The following is a 20,083-nucleotide window of genomic DNA, read 5'->3' as shown; positions in this document are numbered from 1 at the left end:
CTGACTTTGGACCCATCATGGTGGCACAGACTTGCCATCTAAATACTCAGTAGGCTGACTCTAAGACCAGCCTGATTATCCAGCAAAATCCCGTCTCAAAAAACAAAATAATAGATAGATGATCGATAGATAGATAGATAGATAGATAGACAGATAGATAGACAGATAGACAGATAACCCATCTTACCAATGAAGAATGCAAGAGAGAGCCGGCCGTTGTGGTGCACGCCTTTAATCCCAGCACTCAGGAGGCAGAGCCAAGTGGATTTCTGTGAGTTCGAGGCCAGCCTGGTCTACAGAGTGAGTTCCAGGACAGTCAAGGTTACATAGAGAAACCCTGTCTTGAAAAACCAAAAAAAAAAAAAAAAAAAAAGGAAGGGAGAGAGACACACACAGAGAGAGACATGGGGGGGGGTGGACGGGAGAGAGGGAGGGAGGAAGGAAGGAAGGAAGGAAGGAAGGAAGGAAGGAAGGAAGGAAGGAAAAGAAGCAAACATGAGACTGAAGAATCTCGAGTCAGATTTTCAAGTCTGTATCCTTTCACCTCCCCAAAAGATTTACCCACTCAAAGAAGACGCTCATAATAAGAACTGTGAACCTAACAATGGTAGGCTGCATCGACAGGGGACAAGGGTCCATTAGGGAGGTGCAAGAAAATGATTTATGTCCATTCAGTTGGTGGGGGTAAGTGAAGTTTTTATTTAACACTTAGAAGGGCTATGGATGATGCATGAAAGATCTAAACTGGTCCCTTCCTTCACAGAACTGGTGAGGTGAAACTAACAAAGAGGAAACCTAGGACATGGAAATGCCCTTAGGTCTACAGGGTAGTTTCTGCTTCGTTATGCTTTTGTGAAAATCCCATGTACAAGTGATGGGCTAAGAGGATGCTGTGTGTTCTAGGAAAGGATTCGAGTCTGGAAACTTCTAGCCCCGAGAGGCAGAATTTACTGTCGGGTGCTTGAGGTGGCCCTAATATCACTGGGCTACAACACATTGGCTGTCTCTAGTTCTAATTACAACTGTGCTGATCAAAGCTATGAATGGTTTTCATGAGAACTTTAGCCAAAATTCCTGTTCTTTTTGGCTTCTTTCCTCTGGGCAGCTGGAAGTGGCTTTAAAATCCAATAGTTGAAAAGAAAGCAATAGAAACTTTCATCCTTCAGGATCCTCTTCCACCTGCTGGTTTACCCCTCCCTTACCCACAGGAACTTGGTGGGTGGTAAGCATCTAAGACAACAGACCACAGGGAGGCTCCATGGGCTTCAGGAAAGAGAAAAAGGAAAGAAAGAAAACAGGCACCACCGTTTACCCTTAGCCATATCACAACTCATAAGAAAGTAAGAAATAGCGGCCAACTTTTATGCATCAGTCCTAATCTTTAAGAATTCATTTTAAACTTGGTCATTATTTATTTAAGGCTGCCAACTTTACAAAGTACTGCGCCCTTGTCCCTTGACCACAAAACCAAACAGTTTGAGAGGGTTCTGGCTTCTACAGAGTTTCCAAACTGGTCAGGAAAACAGAATCTCAAACAAGTTGAGAGCTAGGGATGTAGCTCAGTGGAAAAGCACTTGCCAGGCATGCACAGGGCCCTGGGCTCAGCCCCTAGCAGTAGTGGAAAAAGAATAGCTGAAAACCTAAGCCAGACATCGTTTTATAATATTCAAGCTTTCATTCACATTTTGTAAATGGGCACAAATTTTACTAAAATGAGCAAATTCAAAGTTGCAGTTAAATTGTAAGGTATAATCAGTTCAGCTAAGTCAATCAGGCAACTATTCCATCAGAAGGTAAGTACTTATTTAAATCAATTTGAAGAAAAACAAGTATTATATGCTGTGGAATAATCCTCATACACTGTAAAGATTTGTCACTGGAATTGGTTTAATAAAATGCTCATTGGCCAATAGCCAGGTAGGAAGTATAGGCAGGGCAACCAAACTAAGAATTCTGGGAAGAGGGAGGGTGGAGTCAGGAGTTGCCACCCAGACACAGAGGAAGCAAGATGAGAATGTCATACTGAGAAAAGGTACAAAGCTGTATGGCTAAACATAGATAACAATTATGGGTTTATTTAAGTGTAAGAGCTAGTTAGTAATAAGCCCGAGCTACCAGCCGAGCATTTATAAGTAATATTAAGCCTCTGAGTCAATTATTTGGGAAGCTGATGCTGAGTATTTGGGAGTTGCTAGTACGACAAAAGCCTCCATTTACAATTATATTCCTTTAAGAAAAATAGTTTATTTAGCCTGGCAGTAGTGGCGCATGCCTTTAATCCCAGCACTTGGGAGGCAGAGGCAGGCGGATCTCTGTGAGTTCAAGGCCAGCTTGGTCTACAGAGCGAGTTCCAGGACAGGCTCCAAAGCTATACTGGAAACCCTGTCTCGAAAAAACCAAAATTAATAATAACAATAATATATTTAACTTTATTTTATGTGAATTGGTGTGAAGGTATCAAATCCCCTGGAACTGGAGTTACAGACAGTTATAAGCTGCCATGTGGATGCTGGGAATTGTAAACCTGAGTTCTCTGGAAGAGCAGCCAATGCTCTTAACCACTGAACCACTTCTTCAGTTCTGAAAAGTATTATATTCTATCTGCTCATTAAAATGAAATTTTAGACAAGATTAATCAAAGCTGAGCACAGAGCTCTGTCAAATGTGTAAGTATTTAAAGTTCTTTCTCCAAGTTAATGGATCAATAATAAATGTAAAACTTTTTCACTCTAGAATTTAAGAAAATTGAAAATATTTTTGAACTAACCTGAACAAACTCTAGTAAAGCTGTACAAGGAGGAGCTAGTTGGTTTACAAAGCTTTTTTAAAGGGAATGAAAAGCTTTCTTTTTTAATAACTTATGACTGCATTGATTTTTTTATAATGTTGCAAGAATAATTATAGAAAAAACAATGGTGACCAATGCCAACAATCTCAAAAATCATAAGCAGACAATGAAGTTCTCCTGTCATACTAGAAAGGTGACCACACAGCCCAGTCAGGTCGTAACCTAACAGTCAAAACATGGGGTTTGCTCCACATCTCAAAGACCCTTCTTTCCAAAGCCCTCCATCAAAATCCTAGAAATTATTTTTGTTTCTTGATTCCTTATGTCTAAAGGAGCCTGACAATCCATCCTTCAAAAGGAGTCTTAGTATTCATTGACTAAATTGTAACGACCTAGCAGCATCTGCTACCCATATCTCTTATTTAACGCCCTCCACAGCCCTAGGAGGTGGGTTCTGCTACAGAGAAGAGGCTGAAATAAGCATCATATGCTGTATCACACAGCTAGATGAAGTCAGCGCTCAGTTCCTGTTGCCCAATTCCAGTCTTCGATGGTGGTGTGCATCACCTCTCAAACCTAGCACCTAATTTGAGGAACTTCTAGACAGCTCTAATTTATCTCTCATTGTTTATTAGGGTTAAGAAAATCTTTGTTTTGTTGTTTGTTTTTTGTTTTTTGTTTTTTGAGACAGGGTTTCTCTGTATGGTTTTGTGCCTTTCCTGGAACTCACTTGGTAGCCCAGGCTGGCCTTGAACTCACCGAGATCCGCCTGCCTCTGCCTCCCGAGTGCTGGGATTAAAGCCGTGCACCACCACTGCCCGGCTGAAAATCTTTCATTTCTTTTTCTTTGTTTTTTCCCCCAGAGCTGAGGACCGAACCCAGGGCCTTGCACTTAGTAGGCAAGCGCTCTACCATTGAGCTAAATCCCCAACCCCAAATCTTTCATTTCTTAACAAAATTTTTTAACACTTACTTCCCTATTTAAGAAAAGCATGATGGCCTAAGACATTAAATCAAACCCAGATGCCAGATCAAGTATGTCTTTGGTCAATTATCAAATCCTCTCACATTTTAAAACATTGTTTCTTGAATACAAACACAAGTCTGTTAATCTTCCGTCAATGGAATAGTAACTTCTCCTCAGATTCTCCTGATATAGAATCTACAAAGCAGAAGGAGGGATTAGAACAGATGGTGGACCACAGTTGCTCTAGCGTAGCAACCAGTGTTACGGTCCAGGAACATGAAACACAGACCAATCAGAACAAGCCACTAAATTACACTGTGAACCCGGGAATGTTACTTATTCTGTCTGTTCATCAATAAGGTCGATCTATGAAGGGGAGGAGGGATAGTAAGCAATACATAAGTTAGCACACAAAGTGCTTAGATGGTGTCTAGAACATGAGAAACAATAATGTCAAAGGTTATCACCGTGACAGGAGTGTGGACCTACTCGCCTTCAAATACATCAAGAGCTATAGCGTAAAATTTAAGCTTACTCTTTATGCTTCCTAAAGATGGAAATAAGACTGTCTAGGAAATGTGTCCAATTTGAGCTCAAAATAAGAACATTTCCAGGCAACAAAAGCAGCATGAAATGGGTTAGTTTACTCAGGAGAGAGGGAGCTCCCTGGTGATGATGCCAATCTCACACATCTGGAGGGATCCCTGCAGAACCTCAAGGAATCCCTGCCCTGGTGTAATTAACTGTCAAATGACTTTCAATGGCTCTCCTAGGACAGACACTGCTGATTTCTTCCGCACAGTGCCTGGCATACACGGTGGTTACTCAAGACATCCTAGGTTGTTCTTGTCTGGTATCTATACAGTTTATCAACTGTATGCATCTGCAGTCCAGATCTACATGACATAGTATGAACTAGCCACATATAAGCCACCTTATTGTCAACTTCCAGGAAAGAACTTAAACCAAAGTGTGACTTTCCCAAGATTCTTCCTGCAGTTCAGAACAGAAAAAAAAAAAAAAAAAAATCCAGTCTGAGGTCTTCATTTTATATACATAAATATATAATATCTAGATCCAGAGATTTTTTAAATTATGATTCCAACTTTTTTATCTTCATTAATAGCACTAAGACCTTAACATTTGCAGCTGACATTCTCCATGTCAGTGGGGAAAAGGTTGGACAGAAGAAAACTTAACTCTCGGTGATGTGAGCTTACATCAAATCATGCATTTACAGCAGTAGCACTGAGGAAACTGGGTTGCCATCTTGTTTGAGCATCTCGCATGACATACAGGCTGGCATTATATTACCAATAAACATAGGGACTCGGTCGTAACTCTGGAGATGTGAGAAAATGGATGTCTACATCTGTAAGTCACTAAGGTTGCATGTTGCTGTTGTTGTTGTTGTTACAGCTATAATAGGAAACCAACACTTTGCGTTCCTAACACTGGTTTTCCCCAATCCTCAGTGGAGTGCTGAAACAAGCCCTCAGTCCCACAGGTGACCCTACGTTCCCGTGACTCCCAACTTCAATAACATGCAGAGCCTGGGCTAAGCGGCTGCTAACACAGAAACAGTGCAAGTTGAGCCATCTTGAGCATCCCCCCCCCCCCCGTCTTCTTTCCAACCATGTAAGAAGATCTTTGATTTTGTGGGTTTGTAATTCATCTGTTTGTTTTGTTTCCTTTTATGATATCGGGGCTAAAAGCATTGCAAAACAGATTTCTTTTAAGTAAAAAATGCACTTTCCCTTAGCCCCCTACTGTGGCTCTGCATCTTCCTTGAGATCGGTGGCTGCACTGGTCCACAAGAATGGAGGGAGCAAGCAGGGTTAGGATGGCCGTGGGTACGACGGAGACAGTCTTCTGGGAGATGACTTCAGTGAATCAGTTAGGCTTTATCCCAGAGAATAGGGAATATATAGGATGGGGGAGCCTGAGGACAAACCCTAATTTGCATTACATGGCCCACTCCTATCATAAGACTTCATATGTGGCAGTAGGGCCCTGTCAAAATGACTAGAGCACTTGCCTAATTACCATGTGGGTCAGCAGGGGAAGAGCCTTTGCAGGGAACTGTGTCAAGAGTCACCCTTGAGATAAGTCGGGCATCCTGGGCCTAGAGACATCCTCCAGATAGGGCTAGGTAGAGAGCAGGAAGCTTTGCTGGGGGGAGTCCTCCATGCTTAGAGAAAGCTGCCAGGCCATTGTAGTCTGGAACCTCTGTTCAGCAGAGTCTTTCAAACCCTACCCCTATTTAATAGCCACCAGACCGGGAATAAGTTTCATGACCTCTCAGAGCCTTGACTTCCTCATCTGTGAGGTGAAAATGATGACAGTTACATCTTGCCAGACTCTTGTGAGAACCAACATGACATGATTGACAACGTTGGTGTCCCCTATTCTTCTACAATAGGAAATGCTTGAAAGAGATCTCTACTATCTAGCCATCGTATCACATATAATTATAACTCAATTGTTTAGCTGTCAAAACTAATCTAAAACAATGTCTCTTTGCAAGAATAAAGGGGATGGCGGACATCCACACTTAGTAAACAAAGGGATAGAACTTGAAAGTGATCTCTAAGTCCCCGTCTAGCTCTCCAATCCTGTAATGATGCAAATGATTAACTGAGGGGTCTCAAGTTGTTGGGGTACACACATGTGTTACTATTCCCTAGCTGTCCATGTCAGAACCCCTCTAGCCCATGTATTCCAGTTATCATCAATACCTCCATCAGATTCCATGTGTCTGTCTCTGTCTGTCTTTACAGGGCTCTTTCAAGTCCTTAAAACTCAGTCCAGTTCATGTTAAAACTTTAACTTGATGCTTAGCTCAAGGGTGGGTTGTGGTGGCTGACACAGAAGGTCCTCCTGGGGAGGTGGGTTGTGGTGGCTGATACAGAAGGTCCTCCTGGGGAGGTGGGTTGTGGTGGCTGGTGCAGAGAATGAGCCCTCTCTACCCACTTCTCCTTTTTCTCTTCTTCCTACACTTCCCTTTTAGGATTGTGGTGGAGAGGGATAGGAAAAGCTCAGGTGTCCTCAGAGGATAGAACTCATAGAGACGCTTCAGTTTCCACCGGATTGGCTTCCTCTGTTCCTCACATTAACCCTCAACTGCTGGTTGGCTCTCTCTGTAAGATGGATGTCTAATGTTCTCTGTAGAGCTGTCTGTTCTCCACAACCTTCTTCTCTGCACATTAACCATCCCGCTGTTAGAGATGTCCTGTGGATTTTTTCCACCACTCCTCATTAGCCCCTAACCATGTGTCCTAACTAGTTAGGGTTCCATTGCTGTGACAAAACACCATGACCAAGAAGGGTTTATTTGGGCTTACAGTTCCAAAGAGAAAGAGTCCATTACCATCATGGCTGGACATCATGCCAGCAGACAGGCCTGGTAGCTGGAACAGCAAGGCAAGAGCTCATATCCTAAACAGTAAACAGGAAGCAAAGAATTCACTGGGAATGGCGCATGGCTTCTGAAAGCTCAAAGCCCTCCTCCCCCAGGTACATACTTCCTCCAGCAAAACCACACTTCCTAAACCTACCCAAAATAGCTCTACCAACCAGTGACCAACTATTCAAACACTGGCGACTATGGAGAACATCACATTTAAACCACCACACTTTGTTCTTAGTAGACTTCCTTTACCCGAGTGGCCTCGAGGCACTCTGAATAAAGCAATGAGAGGCCTAGACATATTCTAGTGTTCCCTTTTTCAGTACCCAGAACATCCTGAAGGACTCTGACTGTCTGCTCACTCAGAGAAGAGATGAGCATCAGCCTCAGCTTACAGGGGAACTTGGTGGAAAGGTGGACTGTCGAAAGTCCACAACTATTACATCTTATACTCAAAAATCATTTTTTAATCCAGGCACAGTAGATCATGCCATAACCCCAGCACTCAGGAAGCTGAGGCAGCCTTATTCCATAGCAAGATTGATTTCCAAAAAGTGTGTATGTATGTGTGTGTGTGTGTGTGTGTTTGTCTACACATTTTTGTAGGTGTGAGCATGTGAGTGGAGGCTCACATGTGTGTACATGCATATGGAGGTCAGGGGTTGAGTCCAGGTGTCTTTATCACTCTTCACCTTGTGTTCTGAGACAGTCTCTCACTGAACCGGGAACTCATCGATTTGCTTGGGTTAGCTGGCCAATGAGCCCCAGCCATCTACTTGCTTCTAGAACCATGTTCCCAGCAGTGGGGTTCTAGACAGGCTGCATCGAGCTTGGTTTCCTGATGTGGGTACTGACTTGAGTCCCTTCTCTTCCCCCTTAGGAGGTGAGATGAAAAAGGTAGCTCCCTTTGGGAGCCATGCTTTCTTTCCAAGACCTCCTGTCTCCCAGGTCTTTTTTTAGTTAGCCTGGGGGAAGAGGGCCATCTCAGCAAAGGGGGCTCCACTAAGAGGACTAAAGGGCATGCTTCTCAAACCTTTTTATTTAAACCACAGTGGCTAATTCCAGCACACACTTCTAACCTATTACAACAATTTGTATGCTGACATGTCTGCCAAAACCCAATCCTCCGTATTGATTAAACTGTCATGCTTAGGGTGCAACCATGGAGACTCACTTTGGCATTTCCTAGGGCTGGGGCGGAAAAAAAAATGAAAAAGTAGACAAAGCGTATTACTCATACCAAGCATCCTCAGCAACACTCAGACCAACCCTCCCTACCCCCCCCCAAAGATCTCTAAACTCAGATTCCTCTCAGATTCCTTTGTATCGAACAGCTGTTGTTAAATGTGTTAAGATGTTTGTCCGTGGGATAGCTCATCAGGTAAAAGTGTTTGTCTTTCAGGCCTGGGGATAGGAATTCAATTTCCAGAACCCACAGGAAAAAGAGAAAAGTTGTCCTCTGGCCTCTGTACATGCACTGTGGCGTGCACGCGCATGTACATGTGTGTACACACACACACACACACACACACACACACACACACACACACACACATACCCCAAAATATCACTAATAAATAAGATAAAAAAATTTAAGGCATTTTGAAGACAAATAAATGTGTTAAAATGAGAGATTAAAATGCACTACAAAGAACCAACAGCTATCAAAATCCATAACAAACTAATCCCCAGATTTCTGATTCTGCACACGAGCCCAGCGAAGAAACACTGCCTGAGCCTTTCTCCAGTACTGTCTGACCCACTCTCCTTGAGCACACTGGATCCTCCATTCCCCTCTTACTGACCTCAGCTGCTGTTGAAGCTGGATTCCTGTGTGACTGTCCACTGCCTGGCCAGTTATTTTCCTAATGAACATGCCTTTGACTACCGATCATCATCTGGGCTATAAAATGGAAATCTGTGAGTTAAAAGGTAACCTGTTGGGCAGGGTGTGGTAGCACGTGCCTTTAATCCCAGCACTCAAGAAGCAGAGGTGAGCAGATCTCTATGAGTTCAAGGCCAGCCTGGTCTACACAGCAAGTTCCAGGACAGCCAGGGCTACACAGTGAGACCCTGTTTCAAACAAAACAAAAGAGGCTACCTGTTGCTCATTTCTAATGACTGTAGAAAACTCAAATGCATTTATTACTAGACTGGCTTGACCTCATTCTAACAGCACATCAGAAAATATTAGTTTAAAAATATGTAAGTTTCAAATGTTTGGTAGGAGCCTTTTTAGGGAAAAAAAATTAATCCTCTTTAAGAGAATGTATCCAGCCAGGCGGTGGTGACTCACACCTGTAATCCCAGCACTCGGGATGCAGAGGCAGGTGGATCTCTGTGAGTTCAAGGCCAGCCTGGGCTACAGAGTGAGTTCCAGGACAGTCAGGGCTACACAGAGAAACCCTGTCTTGGAAAAAAAAAAAAGAGAATGTAACCAAATATGAAACTGTGCAAATGCTACAATGAAGAAGAACTATTCTGCATCTCTTTAATCGTCCAACATAACTGCAGATAGATGACTGGAGCTGCCACACAGTTGTCTGAAGAGAACTACCAGACTTTGAACTACTGGGAAGAAACCCCTGGGTACCATTTGGCCACAGCACAGTATCTCCTCCGCACAGCAGGACAGATTGCCTTTAACACAACAACGTGGACACAAGGACAGTTATAACATAATCTTGTATCTGCTCTCCAACCCAATGACTTGGGAGTTTCTTTACCAAAACAAAAAACATTAAATGATCAGACAGACTTTCAATTTAATAAATTTCTCAAACATTCACTGAGTTCCTCCTGTGTGAGAGGTACTATACCTTCCTCAGAGAGAACAGGAGGAGATCCCAATTATACAACATCATATCCACTTATCAAGAAAATGGCAATTCCCATCGATCGGGAACTCAAACACTCCTTACTGATTTATCAATGGAAGACAAAACTATTAAGCTCTAAAATATTGTATCAGTCTGCAATGATTAATAGTCTGTCTTTAGCATGTATAATTTATTCTAAAGGTGCATTATAAACTGCTGCTTGGTGCTTACTTTGGACAAGAAGCAAAACTATCCTACCAGGAAGCCCAGTCTTCTCCTGGGAAAATGAAATGCAATGTTGATGTAAAACCCTCAATGTTTCATGTGAAAGGTTAGAAACTTGAAAGGGAGAAATGTATCCACACAATCCTGAAGAGAATTCCCTAAAAAAATGCTTGCAGAATGCTTTCTTCTTTATTTCTCAGTTGGACTTAGTGTGCAGGGTGACACTTTCCAACCTGCTATTCCATGCACACCGGCTGGGGTTGAATCAATGTTCTTTGGGGGGATCTAGAAGGAAGAGTTGAAGCATTCAGGAGCTGTGGTGTGTACCACTAGTCCCAGCTCTTGGGAGGTGGAGGCAGAGGCTGGTGGATCGCTGCAGAACTTTGAGCTCTTTCCCTGGCTCTGCATTCGTTAGCTATGTGAGACCTTGCCAAAGTCACTTAACATCTCATCTGTAAACACTGATATGATACTAATAACAATTCCATATGGTTATTGGAAGAAATAAATTACTTGATACACATCAAATGCTCAAAACAGTGCCAGACTCAAAGAATAAATACTGTATTTTCTATTATTTTAGAGGCAATGTCTCAGTAGGATAACTTATTCAAGATATTACTGTGTTTTGTCAATTATATTAAAAAGAAAAACCATTTAATTATTGCTAGCACTTCTAAATATGTGCTATTTAATTATGGTACAGAATCAATAACTCCAAAGCATCTCAAAACTGGACTTCACCAGAAGCTAAAATGACTTGCATCTTGTAAGAAAACCTCTAAGGGAGGAAAAAGTCTCACTCCCTTACAGCAGAGCTCTATTCCCTTTTCCAAATTCACTCTTGTTTGATAAGTAAGAAACTGCCAGTTTAAGGATGCTGGCTGAACCGTATTTTATGCAGTGACATCCCAAGGCAGAGAGACATTGGGGTGCACATGTGGTGTCTCTCTGTTTAGCCCAACACTCAAGATGGACTGAAAGAGAGGACAAATCATTCTTCCAATACAAATGCCCTTGGCCAGAGCCTGGCACTGACTCATTCTGAGCCATGGAAGACCACAGCTCCCTCTGAACTGGTCAGTGTGTATCTGGGCATCACACTTGTCAGCCATTAGGCATGAGAGAATGTGTGGGCTTTAACCAGACAGGCTTTTCACCTGCTTTGGTTTGAAATTGCTTTAGGCTTAGGAAAAAATGCCCATGATAAGGTTGGGTCCAGTCCCACACTGTAAGGTCGGTCCTAGCTAAGCATATGTGTTCTTTTGTCATCTTTGGGCATCACATAGAGAAGTGCTTGGACTCTGAATCTGTCTAGTCCCCCAAACTCTCAGTAACATCACAGTCTCAGCACTTTGACCAGGATCTCATAACACACGAACAATACAAACTGGCTGACTTGAGCAGACTTCCTGGGTTTACTCCGTGCTTCATCCAGGATTAGCATATTTTAAAAGGCTCTTGAAAAAGGTCAACATAAAAGAATGAACAAAACAGATGTTACCTTTCAAAGGTATTTTGAACTTTTGATACAAAGTTGTACGGTTATGGACAAACAAAATGTCCTTATCTGTCATAGCTACAGCCTAGGGCTGTAACATAGCTCAGTGGCTGAGACCCTGAGCTCCATCTCTGATATTACAACAAAAAGAAAATAAATCGCTACACACCTTCATAATCTATAAATACAATCTCAAAAACACTGAAAAACTAAATGCACTTACTGAACAGTTTAGTTTTCATGTTTGGGATGAACTGGATTGTTTTCAAAATTGTCCTTCCTGGGGAGATAATGATTATATAAACAATGACTCTTTCCTACTCACATATGTAATCCTGTTTTTCTCGAAGTACTGCTAGAGGGCTCACAAATGAGGTGAGTTAAAATGATGCTATTCAAAATAAAGCAGATAATGACCCTCTTACACATACCCACTCAAGACATTACCAACAAAACTGCAAATAAACCCAATTTGAAATCCAAGAGACAACTTCAACACTGTCATGCCAGAATCTTGTTGTCATTGGTGTCTGCTAAAATACAGTTCCCAGGCCAATACTTAAACAAGGAAAAACGTTATATAGAAGTTGGCCCTTAGTTATTGTTGTTGTTATTATCCGCATAGCATAATCATTAATTATAATAAGCTCTGCTGCAGCCCATTTTGAGAACACACAGCAATGAATTGGTGTTCAGAGGTGAGTAATCAATGAGACTCCAAACGAGCCTTGTATCAGGTGATTAAAACATTTGTTAAAACGTAAGGTTTTGCAAAGCTGAGAGATTTCACTATAAAAAGATTTTTTGATGTATTGCCTTAGATTTACACGGGAAGTCCAATTCAATGACTCCCTGTCCCCACCTTATAAGCAGTGGTTCATGCACTGGTGACATCACAAAGGGAAGTTCAAGAAGCCGCCTCACTTAGAGATAGATCATTTTTAAGTATATAATGTTATGACTGTGGCAATTTGGACATTAGGCTTGAAAATGGAATTATTTTAATAATCACTATTGCTAAAGCTGAACAGAGATGCAGGGAAGGTAGGTCAGTCCATTGAGCTCCTCCCTGGCCATTCACCATCTGATCAATTGCTCTGAGCATTACCCAGAAGCACCCAATAGGTTGTTTGTTCAGTAACACCAGGCTACGTCTCTGTCTCCTGATGTCTTCTCGTGATGCCCTGCTGGGCCTGAAGTGTTACTTGGCAATAAATGTTCAACTGACATTTTACTGTAAAACATTTAATTGCCTGTTTTCTTCATCGTCAAAGACAACGGTTGGGACAACTATCCAAGGCAATCACAAAGTGTATTTAACCCTTCAGTGGCTATGTAACTGGGATTACATCCTTTAAACCTTAATATGGTCTCAAAAAAGAAATGCAAAGCTACAAATTCTAGGACTTATAACAAGCATTGATTAACAGGCATGTCTAAAATCTTTCGTCAAAATATAACCAGGCATCTTACCCAGGGTTCTATTCTTCACTCTTTCAAAAGGTGTTATTAAAAGTCACACCAGAAAAGCACTGAAATAAGAAACCTCATCTAAGGTGAAATATGATCATACTTGAGGACAATTTTGGAGAAAATACGCACTGTGTCTCAAGCTGTTGGGATAGCAAGTCAAAGCCACCTAAAAGGTTCAGTGCCACATGCACGGCTGTCTCATGCTTCAGTGGCAGAAGCCCCTCTGAAGCCCCCAATGCCATGGCATGCTAGCAGTCTCCTCATAGCAAAAAGGCTGGTCACCTCCAATGAATTGTCAGGGTTTTTTTTTCCTTTAAAATCCTTCAATCAAGCCAGGCAGTGGTGGCACATGCCTTTAATCCCAGCACTCGGGAGGCAGAGCCAGGTGGATCTCTGTGAGTTCGAGGCCAACCTGGTCTACAGAGCGAGATCCAGGAAAGGCGCAAAGCTACACAGAGAAATCCTGTCTCAAAAAACCAAAAAAATAAAAATAAAAAAAAATTTTTAAATCCTACCATCAGTTTGTTATTTAAAGGTTTTAATGCGTATCAGTTGTCTTAGTCAAGGTTACTATTGGTGTGATAAAACACCATGACCAAAGCAAAGGGTTCATTTGGCTTACACTTCTATAGCGCTGTTCATCATTGAAGAACAGGAACTCAAACAAGGCAGGAACCTGGAGGCAGGAGCTGATGCAGAGATCTTAGAGGAAAGCTGCTCACCGGCTTCCTCCCCATAGCTTGCTCAGCCTGCTTTCTTATAGAACCCAGGACCATGAGCCCAGTGATGGAAACACCCACAATGGTCTGAGCCCTCCCCCACCAATCGCTAATGAAGAAAATTCGCTACAGCTGGATCTTCTGGATGCATTTTCTCAATGGAGGTTCTCTCCTTTCAGATGACTCTAGCTTGTGTCAAGTTGACATAAAACTAGCCAGGACATCAGTACAGGAACAAAAATCTACATGCTGATTAATTCCCAGGCTAATCTACAAAAGCATATATAGCTCTGGCATGTCTAAAAATTATAAGTAATTTTTCAGTCATATTTAATTCCACATTAGAACTGTTTATAAAAATATGTTCAGAGCGCCGACTGAAATCCTCTTCATCTCACTCCCTTATAATAACACATATGCAATGTACCAGGTATCTGCCCCCTCTATATATCAACCTAAAGAAAAGACAATTCATCTCAAAACTCCATTGTCTTTAGTGACACCGGAAAGAAGTGGGCCTAGGGTAACACAGGTTTGAGCTTCCAGACTGACACCAGAAAGAGGTGTGAGGGCCACACAGTGAAACCAGCCAAACTGCCTTTTCACACACAGCATGGGCCTAACAAAAATGGCCACAGGCAGAAAGGGAGCTCCAGATGTTCTAAACTGGAGATGGAAAGGTAGAGAAGGACCAATTCACCCCACAAGCCCAAGATTCAGATTCTCCCTGTATTCAATTTGTTTCTAACCTAGAAAGTGTTGAATTGTGAGCTCACTGCATCGGAGGACCACATGCTAACACAGGTGTTAAGCAGACTTGGCTTTGAACCCTGACTCTACCTTGCTTTAGGTCTCTGTACCTCCCTTAAACCAGAAGACTTGCTGTGAGAATATGAAGTGTATGAAAGCTAGTTTGGTATTTAACCCACAGTAGATAACACGTTATGCACATTTCATTCTCTTTGCCTCTCTGATGAGTCATAATTTTGTCTTGAGTCAACTGGTACCCAAGGTGCATCTTGGAGGTTGCAGCTCACAAAACCAGATAGGGTAAGACGGGCCATGGTAACACATTAATGAGGCATGGACAACAGTCTTAATCATTCCTTCAGAGGCTTTGTTGTGTGTCTCAGATCCTCATTCCTAACACTGACCTCCATCCCACATGCCATGCAGCGAGACTAATGCAGTCTACTCTTCCTTGCCAGGGTTATATATTCTTAGAATCAAAAGAAAACAGACAAAAGTAGAACTGATCAATATTTCACGTGTACCAGAAAAAAAAATGAACTGCTTTCAAAATATTTATGTATCTCAATTCCCACTATCTAATAAAAAGAATAAGCTACACTGTTTCTTATTCCTACAACATTCTAGTTATGGGGCTATTGGCTACAACTTAAAATGGTAGATATTTTAAATCTTATGATATTGACATTAAATACTAGATAAGGAATTTACTTTCTTTAGTACAAACATATTCAAATACTAAATAGTACATTAATATTAGATATTACTTCACTATTAGCATTTTCCTAACTTTTCATCTTAAATCATGTATCAAGAAGAAATTAAGGTGGACTCAATGAATATTATGGTATAATATATACATTTGGCAAAAAAAATGAAGCATTTATCAGTGGCAGCGCTGTAGAAAATAAAATCATAGAGGGGAGAGCAGATGGATTACAGAGAACCTAGTTAAATTCTTGTAGTATTAAAAAACAAAAATACTAAGCCTGAGAACATAAAGGAAAACCACAGTGACAGCAGAAAGACATGGTGAGGATGGGCACAGACAAACAGTGTAATTGTCTCCATCAGCGCAGAAGGAAATTGTTTTCTCGGCTATACACATGTTTTCAAATTAGGAAGAGCAAATTAACTGAAAATATTCCTTTAATTAATATACAAGGAAGTCTGTTTCCTGGCAGAATAGAAGAATGCATTATTGTGGCCTGATATTCATGCTAATAGAGAATTAGTATTAAAGTAATTAAAACAGATCATCTAAATTAACCTGAAAGAGGTTATAATTCGATGGGATTATTGGGGTGCAGTGAGAAGTAGGAGCTGAGGCCCAGCTGTAGGAAGTAAATCATGGGGGGGACACCCTTGAAATGTTAGCCTTGTCCTCAGTCCCTCCTTCCCTCTGCCTCCTGGGCACCATAAAGTGAACAACTCTCCTGCATAGGCCTTGAGCTAAGGTGTTCTGCCTCACTACAGGCCTAGAAACACAGACAGTGGCCATGGACCGGAATCTCTGAAGCCATGAGACAAAATAAACCTTTTCTCCTTTGATATTTCTAATTATCACAACAAAACTAACTAACACACATGATCTATGCCTTTTTAGAAATTCTCATCTTTGCTACATTAAACCAGCCAAGCCATGTGGCAAAAGATTCAAGATGTAAATAAAAATAGCCTTGATCTCAGATAGAGTAGAATAGAACTCTCCTGCCTCTCACCTCTGAAGAGAAAGAGAAGGATGCTGGGAACAAATCCCAAGAACTGACACCTACCAGTCACCAGACCATCTTTGAAGTTTAATCTGCTCATCATAATGACCTTAGTCTATCCTCTAAGCATCAAAAATGTTAGACCCAAACTTGAAGGTATGAAACCAATAAAATTATAGCCAAATTTCATTGTACATATTAAGGGCTTCAACAGTTAGTCAGAGATGCATAGTCATAGATACATATGCCTACAAGTGCCTGGACTATTTTGGAAGGATGTATAAGAAAATATTAATAGCTATAGGGTAGGCTACGTAAGTGGGAGTGTGGAATGCAAAAGTCCTACTTTCAGACTCCTTGGCAAGGTTTAATTGTTTTAAGTCACATGTATATTTTTTAAATAAATCTAATTTAAAATAGTTCATCTAATTTTGCAATAACTTTAATTTTAAATGCCATTTATTAAGTGTTTGTTTAATTTAGCATTAAATGGAGAAAACGTAATACTCAGCTGTCTTCTTTTTTTTTTGTCACAAAAACAAACTTCAAAATAAAAGAGGCACTATTACTCAGTGACAAACCTTACGAGAATATAAACCGCATGCCATTCATATGGTCTGGGGGGCATGGCTGTGTACAGGAGGGTATATTTGAAACCAAGATCCTCCTGTGTCACCCTCTTGAGTGCTGAGTGCCAAGCTTGCATGATCACACCCCTAGGATTTCAAACCTGTGGTAGTACACCTCGAAGCACAGAGCGATCTCGGAGTGGTAAAACTGATGCGGGAATTTGCAAGTCCTTATACTTCACGAATTGCATTTTTCACAATAATATAAAGAACCCCTGTTTCATTGTCATGTATTTTAAACTACCTTACAGTGCCTATTTTCACACACACAGTTCCCCACGTAGAATCAATATCTTGTAACCCAAATGTACCTGTTTCCTAATTGTGTAGGGACGATATTATTGTTTCAAGACAATAGGATTTCTGACTTGGAGTATTAAAAGAAGGCTGTTTCTCTTTTATCCAAATTCACATCCAGAGTATAACTCTCTTTGCACATTATGAAAAAGCCACAAAAATAAACTACTCAGGGTTGTTTGAAATTACCATCCACTTTTAACATAGACAACATCTCCCTGTAGCTTTTAAATTTCCATGGGCCCAGGTTTGGGGAAAAGCATAGATGGTGCTTGGAACCGGGTGGATTTGAGCACAGACTCTGGTGCTGGTAGCTTCAGAAAGAAGACACGCATTACACATTACGCAGCGGCTGCTCGGTTTAACCCTAAGCAAGCTTTCTGAATGTAGGAGCCTTCCCAGGAAGTCAGTAAGTTGAATAGTAATCCTTCCTCCACTGTCCTCTGCGGTGTGTTGTGTGTATCCACATATGCTCTACCAAGATCAACTTTAATCTCACACGTACGCAGTAATCACACGGATCTACACTAAGAGGCCCTATTCCAGAGGCAGAGCTAGGGGGTCTTACCTGAAAACAATGACTCCAAAGGCATGCACCCAAAAGATGAACTTTCAAACAAGGAAAACAAGTTCAAAGTGGAAGATAAAAATAAATAGGGGCGAAGAAAGGTTTACAGTTCCCTGGCAGATGGATAAAGGCAAATCCTCTGGGGGTGCTAGGGGAGTCTGGGAACGTTTTCCCGGATGTGTGTTTTCTGCAGCAGCGCGAAAACTCTGAGCTCTTCCTTCATCCTTTCTGTGCTGCAGCGTCCGTCCGCTGCAAACTCTGCCTGCCTGTCTGCAAAGTTCAAGCGGTTCAGGATTTCGGCACCATTTGTACCGGGGGAGGTGGGGGGGGGGGGGACAATTTCCCCCACACACTTGAAAGTAAGCTGTGCTTTGCCTTTGCTGCTCGGGAAAAGCTAGCCCTCCGCTGGAGAATGCACAGCCAGCCCGCAGGTCTGCCTGTATCCCAAGTCCTCCCTCCCTCCTCCCATTCACCGGCTAGTGAAGCTTGGCGAGAAAATGAGGGAAAGCATCCATCAAACCGCAGAAGCGCAGAGCGCAGAGGGGAACTTTTCCCCGGCTGTCAGAGGGGAAGTCACTTCTGCTTCTCAAGGCCAAGAGCAGAGTCTGGGAACCTCCGCACTAGGCAGTAGGGTTTGGCAGTAAAGGAGACGGGAGAAAACAATACCCAGCCTGCGGTGCCTGCCTGGGGGCAATGAACATCCTGCCGGGGGGTCCCCTGCCTCCCCACGACACCCACACGCACGCTTTGGACCGCTGCGGCTCCGCTTACTTACCTTGATGATGCTGCTGCGCCGGGGGGTCGCTCGCGCAGCCTCCAGGAGGCCGGCCTCGCTGTCCCCGGGGACCCCTGCAGCGCCCGGCAGTGCGACCCCGCTGCGACGGTCCCTCATCCGGCCACCCGAAGCCGCGGGTGCGGCGTCCCCGGAGGCAGCGTCGGCGGCGGCTCGGGGGTCGTCTTCGCCTCCTCCGGCAGCGTCGAGAGGCACCGGACCCTCCCTGGCAGCCGCGCCCTCAGCCATGGCCAAGCAAGCACGTTTCAGGGGTGGTGCTGGGGGTGGGGGGGTGCGCTCCGGGCGAGCTCCCGGGCGAGACAGCACGACTGGCACCGGGTGTCCGGCTCCTCCTGGCACCGGTGCGCTCAGGCACGGGGAGGAAGCCCCGCTGGACTTTGTTTCAGCGCCCGACGGCGGCGGCTGCAGCGGCGGCCGCAACTTTGTGCAGAGGAGACATCGCTGGGGCAGAGGCGTCCTCGGGCTGTGGTCCAGGAGGTCAAGCGGGCCGGCGCGGGCTGGCGGCGGGGAGGGGGTTGGGGGGGGGGGGAAGGCGGGGAGAAGATGTGAGCGGGAGGGAGAAGCAGGCGAAAAGCAGCGGGAGGTACCGGAGCCGCGATGCCAACGCGCCGGGCTCCGCGCAGACAAAAGGCGGCGGGGCGCCGGGCCGGGAGCCTCGCGAGCCAGCCGGGACGCGCGCGGGCGCGGAGCGGTGGTGACTGCGGACGGACGGGCCACCCCGCCACCTGCCCGCCGACCGCGGCGCGGCGGCCCCAGGAAGTGCGGCGGAGGCGGCGGCGGCGGCGGCCTCCACTCCGCTGGCCCGTGACAGCCGAGGGCAGACTTGTTTTGACAGCCCGTGGGGGATTGGCAGGCGTGCGAGCCTCTCAGGAGCCGAGCCTCGCCGGAGGGGGGTTCGTCCCGACCAATCCTCACCGCGGAGGGGTGTGCCCGAGCGCGAAGAATGGAATGTGTTTCTGGAGCTCCCAGCCCGCCGGGGCCCCGCGCCCCTGTACTAGGCGAGGGTGCGCGCCGCCTGGGTGCGCACCCGCAGGCACTCGGAGTACATTTTAGGAAGTTTAGAAACGCTAAAGCGGCCTGAAGGTGCACCAAAAATGGGGGAGGGGAGTTGTAGAGTGTGGGGGGAGGGTTGGAAGAGGTGTGGGGGCAGGGAGAAGCGGGAGGACACTCTCTGCAAAACAGCAGATCTGGAAGAAAGCAGGGTGTTGAGTGAGAACGTCAGGGCGTTTTGGTGTGGTGGTGACCCTTGGCACCGCCAGGGGTTTAATACAGGCTCCCCTGCCAATCCTTAGAAGTCAAGCCCGTGCAGAGATAAACTAGGGTTTATGAGAACCCTGGAGTTCCACAGTTTGCTTCAGGTTCTATGAGCCGATTCTACATTCACTCTGCAATCTGAGTAAATACGACAAGGAGTCGGATGGAAGAGGTAGTAG

The 20,083-nt window shown here is 43.9% G+C and overlaps 1 protein-coding gene across 3 annotated transcripts in view; it reads right to left on the bottom strand.

The window, feature by feature from the left end:
* Plcl1 (phospholipase C like 1 (inactive)) overlaps positions 1 to 19,473 on the bottom strand; it is a 313,762-nt gene extending 294,289 nt beyond the window's left edge. For all 3 annotated transcript variants that reach the window (XM_036173269.1, XM_036173271.1, XM_036173270.1), the window contains exon 1: positions 18,633 to 19,473. In XM_036173269.1, coding sequence (XP_036029162.1) covers positions 18,633 to 18,878 — 246 coding nt within the window. In that variant the 5' untranslated portion in view covers positions 18,879 to 19,473. The remainder of the gene's footprint in view (positions 1 to 18,632) is intronic.
* Positions 19,474 to 20,083: the final 610 nt, after the last annotated feature.

Source organism: Onychomys torridus, chromosome 23 (genome assembly GCF_903995425.1).
Source record: "Onychomys torridus chromosome 23, mOncTor1.1, whole genome shotgun sequence".
NCBI classification, from domain to species: domain Eukaryota; kingdom Metazoa; phylum Chordata; class Mammalia; order Rodentia; family Cricetidae; genus Onychomys; species Onychomys torridus.
This window is presented reverse-complemented; position numbering and strand designations above follow the sequence as displayed.